General features: G+C 34.8%; 1 protein-coding gene across 5 annotated transcripts; it reads right to left on the bottom strand.

The window, feature by feature from the left end:
* Positions 1–287: 287 nt before the first annotated feature.
* Positions 288–15,297, bottom strand: LOC131160537 (putative pentatricopeptide repeat-containing protein At1g09680). Of its 5 annotated transcripts, none has more exons than XM_058116322.1 (4): positions 12,127–15,297; positions 2,237–2,310; positions 1,497–1,742; positions 288–496 (listed from the first exon to the last, which is right to left on the bottom strand). In XM_058116322.1, the coding sequence occupies exon 1, from the start codon at positions 15,260–15,262 to the stop codon at positions 13,442–13,444; it is 1,821 nt and encodes a 606-aa protein (XP_057972305.1). In that variant the 5' UTR covers positions 15,263–15,297; the 3' UTR covers positions 288–496; positions 1,497–1,742; positions 2,237–2,310; positions 12,127–13,441. The 5 variants fall into 5 exon arrangements, with proteins under 5 accessions (XP_057972305.1, XP_057972307.1, XP_057972306.1 ...); XM_058116324.1 differs by having other exon boundaries at positions 1,497–1,654; XM_058116323.1 differs by lacking the exon at positions 2,237–2,310 and having other exon boundaries at positions 1,497–1,654.
* Between the last annotated feature and the right edge of the window lie 233 nt (positions 15,298–15,530).

The following is a 15,530-nucleotide window of genomic DNA, read 5'->3' as shown; positions in this document are numbered from 1 at the left end:
TGAAATCTATTTACAAGTGGAAGATTGTGTTGAGGGGACCCTAGACTGTATGTGCAGAATCTTAGGGCACAACTTCACAGCCATCATAATCAAGTTATTCATGACTAGATCATTTGGACTCTCAATCCTAGATCCTTTTTGTGTGCATATGCTTAGGAGTAGGTAAGAATTAAAGCTCTTATATATTGTCAGTTGGCATTCAGTTCCCTGGCATGTTGTACATTGGTTGATTGCTCCTAAAAGATTAGCCACTATGTACAGAACTCACATCAGGAAAAAGCTAGGAAAAACTCAACTTATTATATTTTCTAATGCTCACATTGGAAACTTGAGATCAAATCTTCACCGACCATTCAACTATAAATCAGATCTTGACTGGCGGTTATTATAAATCAAATATGAAGAGATCATGAAATCAAAAAAAAAAATCATCTTCAAAATTCTACTACCCACTTGGCATGATTGGATTCAGGCAGTGGCAGAATTTTGACAATGCCTGCATGAAACCAACAAAAGCAAGACCCATTATATCATAGCAGCATGATGTTTGATGCCTGACGTAGAAATGCTGTGAACATGTATGCTTCTCTAAGAGAAGGTTGCATCTCAAGAATGACAAAATGCCATAAACATGTAAACAAAAAAATTTATATTAAAAAAAGGTATCATAAATTACTATAAATTGAATTAAAAATAATGTGATAAGCAAATACTGAAAACAAACATATTAGTGAAATGCAGACCGTAGTGCACAAGCAGGAATTTTAGACAATGCATATAAGTGCCAAAATTAAACACAAATCAGTTTATGTTGAATGATAGTCCCCACGAACCTTCCACAATACAAATCTTGTTCCCAAAATACACCCTAAATTGTTTCTGTTAAATGTTCATTTTTTTTTTCTGTCAAAAGGGCTTGACCAGCCTATTCAGAATTTCATTTATTTGTAGTTCTCAATTCACAGATGAAATAGTCACTTCACAGATATTTATTGTAGCAACCATGCCTCTTTTTTTAGGCAGTTTACTAGTTCATTGAAATTTCCAAAAAAAATAAAATGCAGCAGCTTTGCACTTCCAACCAAGAAATTTATAACATATTAAAATTTCCATAAAAGCTTACAATAATAACTTCCCAAAATTTTCTTTTTCAAAAAAGGAAAGGTAAGAAATAATTTCCTGACTTGATTTTTCATTTGAAAACTTTTTGGCCAACATAAACATGCAATTTGTATAGTAGCTTCTGAAACTTAATTTACAATTTCAAATCTTTTTTTGAAACATCATGGTTCTTCATTTAGCACCAATATGCACATACATACACGCAGATACGTGTTGGTGTGTATATATATACATATTTGCAACATCACAAATCACATTTTCCAACTACAAATTTTGAAATGTTCACAGTGCAGCACCTTTTTATTTTTATTTTAAATTTAATTTTTTTCCCAGTTTCAGGGTTTGAAAAATTTGCAGTATATTGAGGTCCTAACCTTGTGTTCTTTTCTGCCATTCTATATTTCTGTTTTGAGTCAGATAAAGCTTGCAATATCGATTGAGCAGCAGCTTAACTACAAAATCTCTGATTTGCAGCAACAAGAGGCAAGTGACATTAGAGTTCTTTGATCGAGAGAGAGAGAGAACTTGTTCCCTGTTAACAGAGTTCAAGCACAAATCAACAGTGGGGATACCATGTTCATGCACAGAAAGAAATAGGAACTGATTTGCATGAGCAAGATCTGCATAAAGACAGAAAGATTGATTTGCAGTGAATGACAAGAGATAGATCAAAGCAACATAAGAAATGAACAATCAAGCATCTACTGATCAAACAATCTGCTTTGATGGTATGAGCATATGAAATGTGTGACCAAGTATTGATTGATCAAACAATCTGTTTTCGTGGTGGTTTGAGCACCACTGAAAATCAAAAGTGAATCACTCAAATGTGCTTGAGCACCAACCCCTAGTGCAGATTGAATATATATATATATATATTGAAACAAAAAGAGCATCCCCAGGCCATGAGGCTCCCTGCTTCGTGAGGGTAAGAGGAGGGTCGTCACAGTGTACGCAGCCTTATCCCTACTTTTATGTAGAAAGACTGTTTCCTTGAAACACAAATCAATTTTTTCAAAAAATTCACAGTACATTAGCTTTCAATTTTTATTTTAAATTTCAATTTTTCTTCAGTTTCGAGGTTTCAAAATTTGCAGTAGATTCAGGTCCTAACCTTGCATAGGAGTTTTTCTTTCCATTTAAAGTCAGGTGTGGATTGAACAGCAGCTTTACTACAAATGCTCTGACCTGCAGCAAAAGGAGGCAGGTAACATTAGAGTTCTTTGATCCAAAGAGACAGAGAACTTGTTCTCTGTTTGCAATTATTGAGCACAGATCAACAGCGGACAGTTGCGATACCACATTCATAGTGAGAAATAGAAACCCATTTGCAGAAGCAAGATCTGGACATGGATAGGTATTGATTTACAATGATTTTCTCGTTTGAATAAAATGAGATAGATCAAAGCAACATGTCTTTGAAATGAATCATGAGAAGGGCAGATCACAATCAGCTCCTCTCTCAGTCATGAGAGTGTGCACATATGAATGATCCAGCATCGATTGATCAAACCAATTTTTTAAAAGGCAAAGGTGTAAGGTGAGGCATTTTAACCCTTAAGAGGTGAAGTGTAAGCTTTTAGATGTTGGGGCATAAGCTTTTTGAGAATTTTATTTTTAGATAAAATATGTAAATAAATTACATGTATTTTTTAAATTAAAAAAAATAAGAAAATAAAAAATATAATGTAAAAAACAAAATCAAATATAATTTGGAAACTACTTGTTGGCCATTAAATAATTGCTAAGTTGAATTCATTACGTAAATCATGACAAATTTTAGCTATAACATTATACAAGTTCAAATTATTTTAAAGATGTAAGATACAACTCTCAATTATGTTGGAAAGAGAGAGGTTCGAGAGTTTTTGAAATCAATCATCTTATAACATTCCTCTCATAGAAACATGAAATTAATATTTTCTAGACAAATAAAACTTGAGAATCACACACCCAAAATGCACAAGCTTCAACTAAAAGGCACAAAAGGCGTGTCTTTTGTACAAAAGCATAAGATGATATCTAAAAGGTATTCTTCGGATGGATAGGTGGGGTCTCGTTTCCATTCGTCGTTAGTTCAACTCTAAAGTTTCGTTTGGTATATTTTGTTTTGATTTTGGTCGTATTTATGTTTTTATCTTCTTTGTTAGTTATGTTTAGTTTTGTTGTCCTAATTTGGTTGGTTGCTGGTATTGATTTTTTTTGGAAGGGTTTTTCTGTACTCTCCTTTTTGTTTTATCTTGTAACCATGATATTCCTCCGCCAAAAGTGAGAGTATATTAATAAATAAATGAAGGTGCCACCCTCTTTTACTAAAAAAGAAAAAAAAAACATAAGCCTCAGCATGTAGTGCATTAGCCTTAATGGGATTTGGTATTTTAGATTGAGCCTATAGGCACATTAGGCATGCCTTGCCATAAGGCAAGCCTTGATTGAGCCTTTCAAAAAATTGGATCAAACAATCAGTTTATGACGGTTGCTTGAGCGCCACTAGAGATCAGAGGTTGATCATTCGGATGTGGTTGAGCAACAGTGATAAATAAATACTTAGACATAGACATGGAGAGATTGTTGGAATGCACTGGTGGAGATTCAGCGTTCCACTGGAGTTGCAAAGACAGATTGTGTCAACGAATATGGGGGGTTTACTATGCTTTTTTTTTTTTTGTTCTTTTTATGCATTTATTTATTTTTTTACATTAGAGTTTACTAACCTTAAATTTGTTTGATTTTCTTCCTGGTTGGCTAACACCACCACATCTGGTGACCCTGACCAATATTTTCTCATTTGTGACTTGTCAGTGGCCTTCCTTTTGTGGAACTTATGAACTACCACTTGTGAAATTGGTGGCGGAGATAAAATACGGTGAACTTTGTCATCTTAAAGGTTGCATCAAAGTATTTTAATTTTAACATTCATGGTTCCATGGTTGTTAAAATCACAACTTGAATCGTAGAATCAACCTGACGATCCAGCTCCCATGGAAAATTGCATTTCAGTAGAATCGTTGCAGAATCACAACTGAACCGGTGGAATCTTGGAATTGGAATTGTGAGTAGAATCATAATGATTCTACAATTCTTCCTGGAATGGGTATTTTCCCTCTTTGGGATTGAATTATAAGGTCCAATGTGTTTTTTACTGTAAAAGAGGGCCCAAAGTTTTTACATTAAGCCCAAAATCTTGAAATCTAGGGCAAAATAGCTCCCAGCAGCTCTGTTCGACAGCTTCGGTGTTCGATTCTTCAACAGCAGCAAGGCAGCAACCAACAAACCCTTCGAGCACTCTCATCTCCTTCTCACTCTCCTCTACTCTAGTCGACTACTCCTGTAAGACTGTAAAAGTCCTGTTTGGGTTTGATGTGCAGTTCATCACTGGCCAGCTGCTCTGCTCGACAACTGAGGTGTTTGATACTTCGATCAGCAGCAAGGCAGCAACCAGCAAACCCTTCAAACACTCTCGTCTCTCTCTGACAGTCCTCTACTCTAGTCAACTACTCCTGCAAGGCTTCGGTGTGCAGTTCAGCACTCGACAGTCGGCTCTTCTGTCAGCACCAAGTTCTGATTGTTCTTTGGTGGTCGACTCCTTTCTTCAGTCCTCTTCTCTCTATCGAACACCTCAGCAGCCAGCAGAATCAGCACACTTCTCTCTATCAACTCCTTTCTTCCTCTTCTTTTTGCAGCCGTGCTTATTAAGCTAACAGTCTAAAGAATTGTCATAAAATTCCATATACATTTATTTTAAATATTTTTTAATTAACCTTATTAATTGACTTATTAATTAAGCTTATAGTTTTAAGAATTCTCATCAAATTTCATATACATTTTTTAAAAATATTTTTTACACTAAAAGTAGAATTTTATGATTCTCAATCCGATTCTACGATCCCATCCTGCAAATCCCTCCAACGATCCTACACAGAATCCCGATTCTGACCACCTTGCATGGTTCTGCCTAATGAGTCAGACTTTCTGAATACAGATCATAAAAGGAATGAAAACCCTTTTTAAACCCTTCCTGTTTTACTGAACACTTCAAATTTGCTAATTCCCTCTAACCCTTCTTAACCTTAGATTAGCAGCACGGAAATTATGAAAGTTGTTCATAGCTTGACAACAAAATTAATCTAAAATCCTATTTTAGCGGTAGCATAACATTACATTATTTTATAAGTTTCAAAAAATTGCCCTGCTCAACTAATTGTTGTTAAAGTATATCTCTTGGAAGATTTTGTACAAAAAATATAAAATCATGACGTACTTTCTCTACTTTTATAAGGTTCAACCTTGTAATAAAATAATCAAATTTGGAAAAAAAAATTCAAAAGGAATTGTTAGCAATAAAAAAAATATATGCAAAGGTTACACACACACAGACACATGCATGTACACAAAGACAAGGGGGTTGGTCGCTTGGAAAAAAAATCATTAAATATATGATGTGTGTGTGTGTAACTTCAATAGTAAGGTAAATAATAAGAAACTTAAAATTCTATCTTAAATTTTTAGTCTATTCGAATATTTACTTAATTTGAACTATGACATTATGAAAATCAACAACAACAATAACAATAACAAGCCTTAAGTCCCACTAAGTGGGGTAGGCTACATGAATCCTTTCTCGTCAATCCCGATCGAGAGCATTCCTCCTTAAACTTAAGAACAATCAAATCCTTCCACACTACCCTATTATAGATTATTTTAGGCCTACCCTTACCCCTTTTAACACCAAAAGCAATAATTAATTCACTCCTTCTCATAGGTGCACTACTAGGTCTGCGTTCCAAATAACCAAACCATCTAAATTGCCCTTCCAGTATCTTGTCTTTGACTGGTCTTATGTCTAGTCCATTGCGTATATGTTCATTCCTTAATTTATCTTTTGGGCAAAAGACACTAACTTCCCTTGAGGTTTGCCAAAAAGACAAAGACCTCTCTTGAGGTTTCAAAAATTCGATTGACCTCCCCTAAGGTTTCAATAATGTCACAAACTTTCTTGAGATTAATCAAAAAGACACAAATCTACCCTTAGAAAGACTTGTCTTTTTGCAAAATACAAGGGGAGATTTGTGTCTTTTTGACAAACTTCAAGAGAGATCTCTAAAATTCTTGAAACCTCAGGAGAGGTCCTTGGAGTTTTTGCAACCTCAGTGGAGGTCCTTATCTTTTTGCCAAACCTTTGGGGAGGTCAATGTCTTTTACCCTATCTTTTAATGTTATACCACTTATCTGCCTTAATATTTTCATTTTGAAACCTTTTACTTTTTGTACATGTTTCTTAGTTGCCCAACACTCTCACGCATAAAGCACAACGAGCCTTATAGCTGTCTTATAGAACTTTCCTTTCAATTTTAAGGGCATTATATGATCACATAACACGTCTAATGCACTCCATTTTACCTGACCTGCTTTAAATCTATATATTACATCCTCTTCAAGTTCCCCTTTCGCTTGCATAATAGATCTAAGATTCGAAATATAATTATGTTATTAATTTCTTGATTATCAAGTTTAATCTTCTCTCCAATACTCCTTTTTGCATTACTTAAATTACATTTCATATATTTTGTCTTATTCCTACTGATCCTAATACCTTTAAATTTTAAAGTAGTTCTCCAAAGTTCTAACTTAGATTCCATTCAGCTCCTACTTTCATCAATCAAGACAATACCATACACAAACAACATACACCAAGGGATCTCATTTTGGATATTCTTAAAGAGTTCATCAATCACTAAAGCAAAAAGATGTGGACTCAAAGTGGAACCTTGATATACACCAATTGTGATTGGAAATTCTCTAAATTCTCCTCTTACAATCCTAACGCTAGTCGTTACTCTATCATATATATCCTTAATGATCTCAGTATATCTACTGTAGACTCCCTTCTTTTTCTAAAACTCACCAAAGAACTTCCCTATTTACTCTATCATAAGCATTCAATAAAACCAATAAGCAATTCCTCTATTTTTTCCTAAACTTTTTCACTAATCTTCTTAAAAGATAAATAGATTTTGTTATCAATCTCTCAAGCATAAAACCAAATTGATGCTTTTCAAAACCTTCGTTTCTAGTCTTATTCTTTGTTCAATTACCTTTTCCTATAGTTTTATCATATGACTCATTATCTTAATTTCGCAATAGTTATTACAATTTTGAATATCACATTTGTTTTCGTATAAAGGTATCAACGTGTTTTTCTTCCATTCCTCTAGAATTTTCTTGGTTTTCATAAGAGTGTTGAATAGATTAGTTATCATATACTACCTTTATCCTCTAAACATTTCCAAACTTCAATTGGTATGTTACTTATAGATTTCCCACTTTTCATATTTTTTAAAGCTATCTCAACTTCAAAGACTCTAATTTTGAGAATAGATCTCCTATTTTTAGTCTTCTCATTTGTCACTTCCAAGCTCAAGCTTTCAATTTGGTTTTCATTACACAACTTATTAAAGTATCTCCACCACCTCTCTTTTATGTCTTTTCCTTTGATTAAGACAATATCATTCTCATCCTTTATACATTTTACATTATCTAAATCTTTGCATTATCTTTCTCTAACTCAAGTTAGTTTATAAAAGGTTGTTTCTCCTTCTTTGTATAGTCTAGTATATAATGTATCATAAACTCTATGTTTAGCTTCACTAATAGGCTTTTTTTTTTTTTTTTTTTTGCATTTTCTCTTGCCTCTTTATACTTTTCAAGATTTTTTTATTTCTACAACTTTGCCATGTTTTATACCAGTTTCTTTTTGTCTCTACAAATACTTTGGGAAAATATATCACAGAATTTGACAAAAGATCATTGTACAAATAATTGGTCAGTCACATATAAGAGATGTATTTGATGCATATCAATGACAATGCATTGCTTATGATATGCTTCTAAAACATGAAAAACAAGGACAATTGCGATAATATATCAATTTGTCATAGAATGATTGTACCAATCATATAATAATAATCAAATGTTTTAAAATGCTTAATCAAGGCTCGCCTTGAGTCTTGCCTTAAGGCAATGCATGCCTAAAACACCTTGAGCCTCAATCTAAAATGCCAAATCCCAAAAAGGCTAATGCATTGCACTCAAAGACTTATGAATTTGTACAAAAACCAAACCTATTGCGCTTTTTTAATTAAGGCTTAGGCATTTTGGCTGTGTGATTCTCATGTTAGATTTGACTAGAAAATTTTAACTACAAATTTGTGCAGAAGGAACGTCATCATGAGTTGATTTCTTAAACTCTTGAAACTCTTTCTTTCCAAAATTATTGAGAGTTGTATCTTAGATCTTGAAAATAATTTGAACTTTGTTATGTTATAACTATCTCTTGCCATGATTTATGTAATGAATTCAAGTTAACAAATTTTGAATGGCCAACAAGTAGCTTGCAACTCATATTTGATTTTTTCTTCACATTATACTAGTTGTTTTCTTCATTTTTTTTTTCTTTATTTTTAAAATATGTGTAATTTATTTACATATTTATATCTAAGAATAAAATTCTAAAAAGGCTTAAACCTCCCCTCTTAAAAAGTTAAAAAGTCCCGCCTTATGCCTTTGCCTTTAAAACATTGATAATGATAATGATAATAATAAACATAATAATAACAATTGTTAGAAGATGTGTTATTTTAGTAATTAGGTGGTGCAAGTCCCTTTTGTGTTTTTATTGTTAATATATAAGACAACAAACCTGCAGTTGTATGTATCATCTAGGGACTCCAAGCTTTCTTCCTTCCTTTTCATCTTTTCTCCATCTCTAATCCTAAGTGCTATAGTTTCTTCATTGAATCTTCAATTTAATTTAGATTTACAACATCATATTAGAGCCTCAACGTGATTAATATAACATAGTAAACCATTGCTTTCTCTTACCCACTTAAATATTTGGGGTCTGTTTAAAGTCATAAATTTGAATGCTCATTGATATTTTGTGTCCTTTCTCAATGATTTTTTTGTATATGACCTAGATCTATTTGTTAAAGACATGTTTGAATTTCTTGTGTATTCACTCAATTCAAAGAGGAATAAAAACTTGGCTTGGCGTCGACATCCAAAATTTCAACCCAATAATGACTTTGAATTTGTTTAAAATGAGTTTCCGTCTTATTGATTGGCCAAACAAGTTATTCATTAAATATTATGTGTTCATACCCTTTGGTAGAAACGAATAAATAGAAATTTACTTGACATAACATGGATTTCAGATTTATGTTGCTAAAACCTTTTGGATTAATGCTCTTCTTATGGCATGCTTGCCGCTTAACATGATGATCTCCGATGTTTTAGGAAGATAATCCCTTCTCCATCGGGTATCCAAAAACATCCACGTTCTCTGGTGTGCCTCGTGATTTTGGGTATACATGTTTTAATTACAATAGAGGAGAAGCTCTCTTCTCATGTTGTTAAATGTGTCTTTGTTAGGTACTTCAGAACTTAGAAATTCACACTTGCTGAACATATGTTAGCGCAAATATCACCTTTTTTTAGGGGATACCTTATTTCTCTTGTGTTGGGTTCTCCTTGGATGAATTTGTTTTGAGTCCATCAATGATTTCCTAGTCCCCCTTCGTGTGGTGATCCTCCTTCTCCTACCTTTATTCCTTTAGAAAAAACTTCCAATCCTCTGTTAAACCCTTAAGTTACCAGCCATGAATCAATTGAGGGTTTACGACAACAGGTAGCAAGTGCAGACATCACCATAAACATGCAACTGCCTCTTTTCCTTTTTATTTTTTTTTAAATAGAGATAGTCCTAGCATGATTTGGATTTGCCAATTGCTCATCGAAAGGTACCTGCACATGTACTCAACAATCCTTAGTTGCCTACACTATCACTCATTTTTGTTCATTTCTTCAACTTCTTAGTCTTGTGTGTTCTTTCACCTCTTTTATTTCCTTTGTTTCTACCCCTTCCTAATATGTTGAAGCACTTGTTAAATCTAGGTGGAAGCATTGAATGGAAGTAGAAATGGATGCCTTGTCCACTCAAAGAGGCATGGGACTTAGTAGATCTTCCTCCCAATAAGGAGTTGAATAGATGTTGAGTCTCCATCAGCAAATATCTTCCCAACAACTCTATTGAACAACTTAAAGGCTCTATTAATTATCAAGGCCCACACCCAAAAATTTGGTATTGATTCTTCTCTCCCTTAACTAAATTCTGTTTATGTATTGATCTCACCACTTAATTTTAATTAAACCTTATATCGAATGTGAAAAATGTCTTCTTGAATAGAGCAAGAAGTATACATGGAGCAACCTCAAATATGTTGATTATGGTAAGGATGGTAAGGTATATAGGTTCAAAAGGCTATTTATGGTCTCACACAATTTCCTCAAGCCTTAATTTGACTAATTTCGTATAGTGGTCTATGCATTTGATTCTACAAAAAGTAGACAGACATGGTACCTCTAGCAGTTTATGTTGATGATATGATCATAGCATGGGAGTGCAGATGTCATATAGTGACCTTCAAGAAAAATTTCAAAATAGTTACTTGGGTACTTCACATTATTTTCTTGGTATTGAGATTGTACAGTGCAAGAAAGGATTCAGCAAAAACATAACTTGGACCTGCTTCATGAGACTAGCATGTTGGGAGCTAAAGTTGATACTCCTATCAGTACCAACGTGAAGTTGTCCAAGGATGTTAGACCAAACTTTGAAGACAAATGTTGACATACGCAATTAGCTGGCAAGTTGATCTTCTAGATTATCTGACATATCCTTTTCTATAGGGGATGTGAGTTAGTTTGTGGAAAATCCCAAACAGCCACACTGAAATGTTGTTTGGAGGATTTGATGGTCTCTCAAAGGCTCTCCCAAATGTTTGATAATTGATATATAAATGTAATAGAAACTATCAAATCACAATATAATTCCGTAAGATTGGGTTGGCTGTCTGGATGATTGGAGGTCTCCTACTAGATATTGTATAGTTGACAGAGATAATCCTGTAACTTGGTGTAGCAAGAAACGAACAACTGCAGCAAGCAAAATATTGAGGTATGATAGATGTCGCAAGTGAGCTTGTGTGGTTGAAGTCTCTTATGTAAGAAATGGGATTCTTGGCAACAAAGCCATATGCTTTGTGATAATTAAACCGTCATTTATATTGCTACCAACCCAGTGTTCAGTGAGAGGGCAAATAACATTGATGTTAGCGGTCATTTGTCAGATATGTGTTGAAAAATTTGTGTCAAATCCATTTTTGAAATTGTCGATCAGTTAGGCGATGTTTTTATGAAGGCTTTATTTAAGCTTGCCTTGTCTAATAGTCATATAAAAAATAAAAAAAAAATAAAAAAGGGAATATTTATGCACCTCCAACTTAAGGGGGAGTGTTAGAAGAGAATATCTTATTTTAGTAATTAGGTAGTGCAAGTGGGCAGTATATGTATGCAACAGGAGACTCTTCTCTTCTTCTCTTCTCCATTTCAACCCTATGTGTTGTATTTTCTTCATTTAATCTTCAATTTATTTCAGATTTCACAACAAAAACTACAACAACAATAAAATTATGCATTTTTTATTGAAATGCAGTGGTCAAATTGATGTTATTGTAGTGTATTAGAATAGAGAATGCTTTTTATTCAATTTTACAAAATAAATCTTTGTTTTCTGCTACCCACTAAATAAAGGTCCCAGATATGCAAAATTTTAGACCCTATTAATCATCACAAAAAACACAGGAGAAGACAGCTTCAGATGTGAGGAAAACTTTGGTGCATTTTGTCTTTGCTTATGATGAAATCTGAAACAGTGCACACACAGACACACAAAAAAAGACAGAATAATTTCCAAAGTTTCAAGTCAGAAAAACAATTATCACAAAGTCTCTTCCTATGCTGGCATTAAAGATTACATATAGGAATTGCCTCCTCAAAAAATGCAGAGTCAAACATGTATTACACCATTCAGTCTGAAATGCATTATCACAAAAGCAGATTTAGGATGCATTAAAGAAGCTGCCTAATGTAAGTCGGTAGCTTTACCTTGAAATTAACCTTGCTTGGGAATCAATTGTAAGCTAGTTGACAATGGATCAAAGAAATCAGCTTCTGAAATGAAATATCTAAAAAATAATTACTCTCCAATGTGCAAACTCTAACCATTGCAATCATCTTGATGATTCAGAGCAATGTAGTCTCTCAGCCATTTTAAACTCACAGCCATCAAGGCATTCAAATACTTGTGCAGGAGATGAGCCCACCTGCCAAGATCCAAATCTGCTCTTTCAAATGAGATTAAATGGATAATCTGATATCTTGGTGCTGTGCATTCAGATGAAAAAGACTCAATGCACCTGTGAGTTTTACCATTAACTGCTCCTGCATTAAGATGAGAAGCTTCTGCAACACCACTGACAGCAACAAGGCAAAAGATCATGCCATATCATTGAGTCTAGAACCTAGATCATCAGTAGCAAACAAATCTGAATAACTGATGCAGCAACGATATACAGAGACCGCAGCATGTGTGGATTTTTTGAGTTCAATTGCAAGATGATAAAATGAACCAAGTTCAATACTTTTTTTCTTCTTCTTTCTCACCAAGATATGCCCACTTCACAGAGAAAAAATTGCCATCCTGTATGCAGCAGATACAAGAAATGTGGCTATACTTTTAAACTTCATCATAGACCTCCAATTTTGGCTACTCTTATGGCACCTTATATTCTGTTCTGTCAGACCAGTGTCATAAGTCAAACTGTGGGATACTGATGAAATTAATATACCTACCAAGTGAATTGGTAATTCTAATTCTTTTCAAATTGAAAGAGTGAGCATTGAGCATTGCATAATTTATCTTCTCCACTACTTGAGGTTATCTTCCTCGCAAAAAGCCAGCCCACTATTAGAGTCATCCTTATACATTTTAAAGAAAGAAAATGAAATGTGCACCAATAAGCATACTAAGAACCTCCCATATTTGTCATCAAAAAATTAAAGCTTCCCACATATTCCTACTTGAATATAAAAATGTCAACTGCTTTTGAATATGAAATCAACAAAATCCAGCCTAGTGTACCAAAGGAAATCCCGCATCCCCAAATTCAAGACAGTCAGCCAAAAAAAGCTTCTTCCAAAAAGTTGCTACGACAAAACTGGATAAAATATTCAGAATAACCAGAAAGAAGCTTAATATCACAAAATATCAAGAAAAGCTAGAATGTTTAATCAAGTCCAAATTAGCTGTAAGGTTATCGTGAGTGGATAGATTGCTCCCTCTTGACCATCACAAATTCTGTTTCATTCATGCACTGAACGAATCAATTTAAAACATAAAGCCTTTTTAACCACATAATAATCACAGTTTTTGGTGATCTTTTGAACTTTTGATGATTTCATTGACTAGCAAAGAATAAGAAGCATAATTGGACACAAGCCCTTTCTCAGCTCGTAGTTTATCCAAATACAATGGGCTTCCACGCTTGCAATGCCCTTCTAGTAGAATATTGTAAGTAATGTCATCTGGAACCACTCCTACATTAAGCATTGCATGTAAGAGCATATCAGCATTTCTCATCTGCCCTTTCTTGCACAGCCCATTCATAAGTGCATTATATGTAGCAACACCAGGTACCCGGCCATTAATCTGCATCTCCTTAAGCAACTTAAAGCCCATCTTAACATCACCATTTTTACAAAAACCATCAATGACCATGGTATACAAGGCATCATCTGGTTTCATAGCTTTTCCCAACATGTCTCTCAACATTCTTTCTGCTTCAGTAACTCTCCCCCCTTTACAAATCCCTGAAGTAAGGGCTGTGAAAGCGACCTCATCAAGTTCTATCCCTTCTTTAACCATTTTGTTCTTAATCTCCAAAGCTGAATCTAAATTGCCCTCCTTGCAACAACCATCAATAAGTGTAGTGTAAGTGATCTTGTCAGGTTTTAAACCCCTCCCAGTCATCTCATCAACAAGCCTCTTCGCTTCCATTAAGTCTCCGCTCTTGCAAAGGCCATTGATGAGTGTGTTATAAGTGACTAAATCAGGATTGATGCATTTCCTTAGCATTTTCTGGTAAACTTCCATAGCCAGACCAACCCTCCCATTTTTGCAGTGTCCATTAATCAGTGTTGTAAAGATAACATCATTCGGTACCAATCCTTTCTTACACATCTCATCAAACAACCAATTTGCATCTTCCAACCTACCCTCCTTGCACAATCCATTAATTAAAACACTATAAGAGAAAACATCAGCAGAAATTCCATTTTCATCCATGACTTTCCTCAACTGAAATCCCTCCTCTAAATTTCCTGATTTACAGTATCCATTAATCAAGGTATTAAAACTAACAATGGTTGGCCGCAAACCCCTCTTCCTAATTTCATCAAGGATCAACTCAGCTTCCTTAATTTTACCTTCTTTGCAGAATTTATGCATGAAAATGTTCAGCTTAAACACACTAGGAGGATATCCAAAATCCATAATCTCCGAATAAAATGCCCAAGCTGATGCAAGTGAGTCCAACTTCATCAACCGGTCAATAAGGTGCCCGCAAGATTGAACTGGGATTGGAAACTTATGCTTCCTAACCAAACGAAAACACTGGATCGCATCGGAAATAAGACCCCAATACATATAAGCATTCATCAAAGCATTAAAGATAACATCTAATTGACGGGTACCTTTAGTTTCCAGAATTGTGGTGAAGAGCGACAAAGCAGAGTCCTTCCCTTTTCGAGAGACAACAAACTGAAGGAGGGATTCTGCTTCCTGGATCATTCCATGAGCGCAGAGGAAATGGGCCATAGTACAGTAGGATTGTACTGTTAGGCGGAAGCTGTGCTGAGAAGAGATCCAGTGGAAGAAAGAGATGAGAGAGGGAGGGGGGAGAGAGAGCGGGTTGAGGTTGATGACGTCGATAACGTGACGGGCAGTGAGAGAAGGAATGAGCTTCCTGAGAGTGCTTTCGAGAGGCTTTGATGGTAAGTCCTTGATGGCTTCAGAGAGAGCGATGAGTGTAGGATCTTCTTCACGTTGTTGAAGGAGCGGAGAGGGTGGGGAGTACCAGGAGGAGAAGGAGACGAACAGGAGTAACTGGGGAGGAGACGGAAATCGAAATGGCAATTGGTGACAGGTCCAATGGTGAGTTCTTGAGAGTTTCAGGATGGTCATCTCCGACTCTGTGTAACAAAAACGCTGGAACCATGATCCTTACAGTACAGGTGGGGGTATAGGGTTTTGGAGGTTGAAGAAAGTGAATGATACGCGCCAAAGGCGAGAGTGATTGCTACTTTAAAATGGATCCAAGAACAAATTCAACTTGAACTGAAAATTTGATTTGTTTGGATCGGATTTATTTTGTTTGTTTTTTTTTTTTTTTTAAGTACAAAAAAAAATAAAACATAAAAAAATTTTTATGAAAATTTTAACAAACATAATA

Source organism: Malania oleifera, chromosome 7 (genome assembly GCF_029873635.1).
Source record: "Malania oleifera isolate guangnan ecotype guangnan chromosome 7, ASM2987363v1, whole genome shotgun sequence".
Lineage (NCBI taxonomy): Eukaryota > Viridiplantae > Streptophyta > Magnoliopsida > Santalales > Ximeniaceae > Malania > Malania oleifera.
This window is presented reverse-complemented; position numbering and strand designations above follow the sequence as displayed.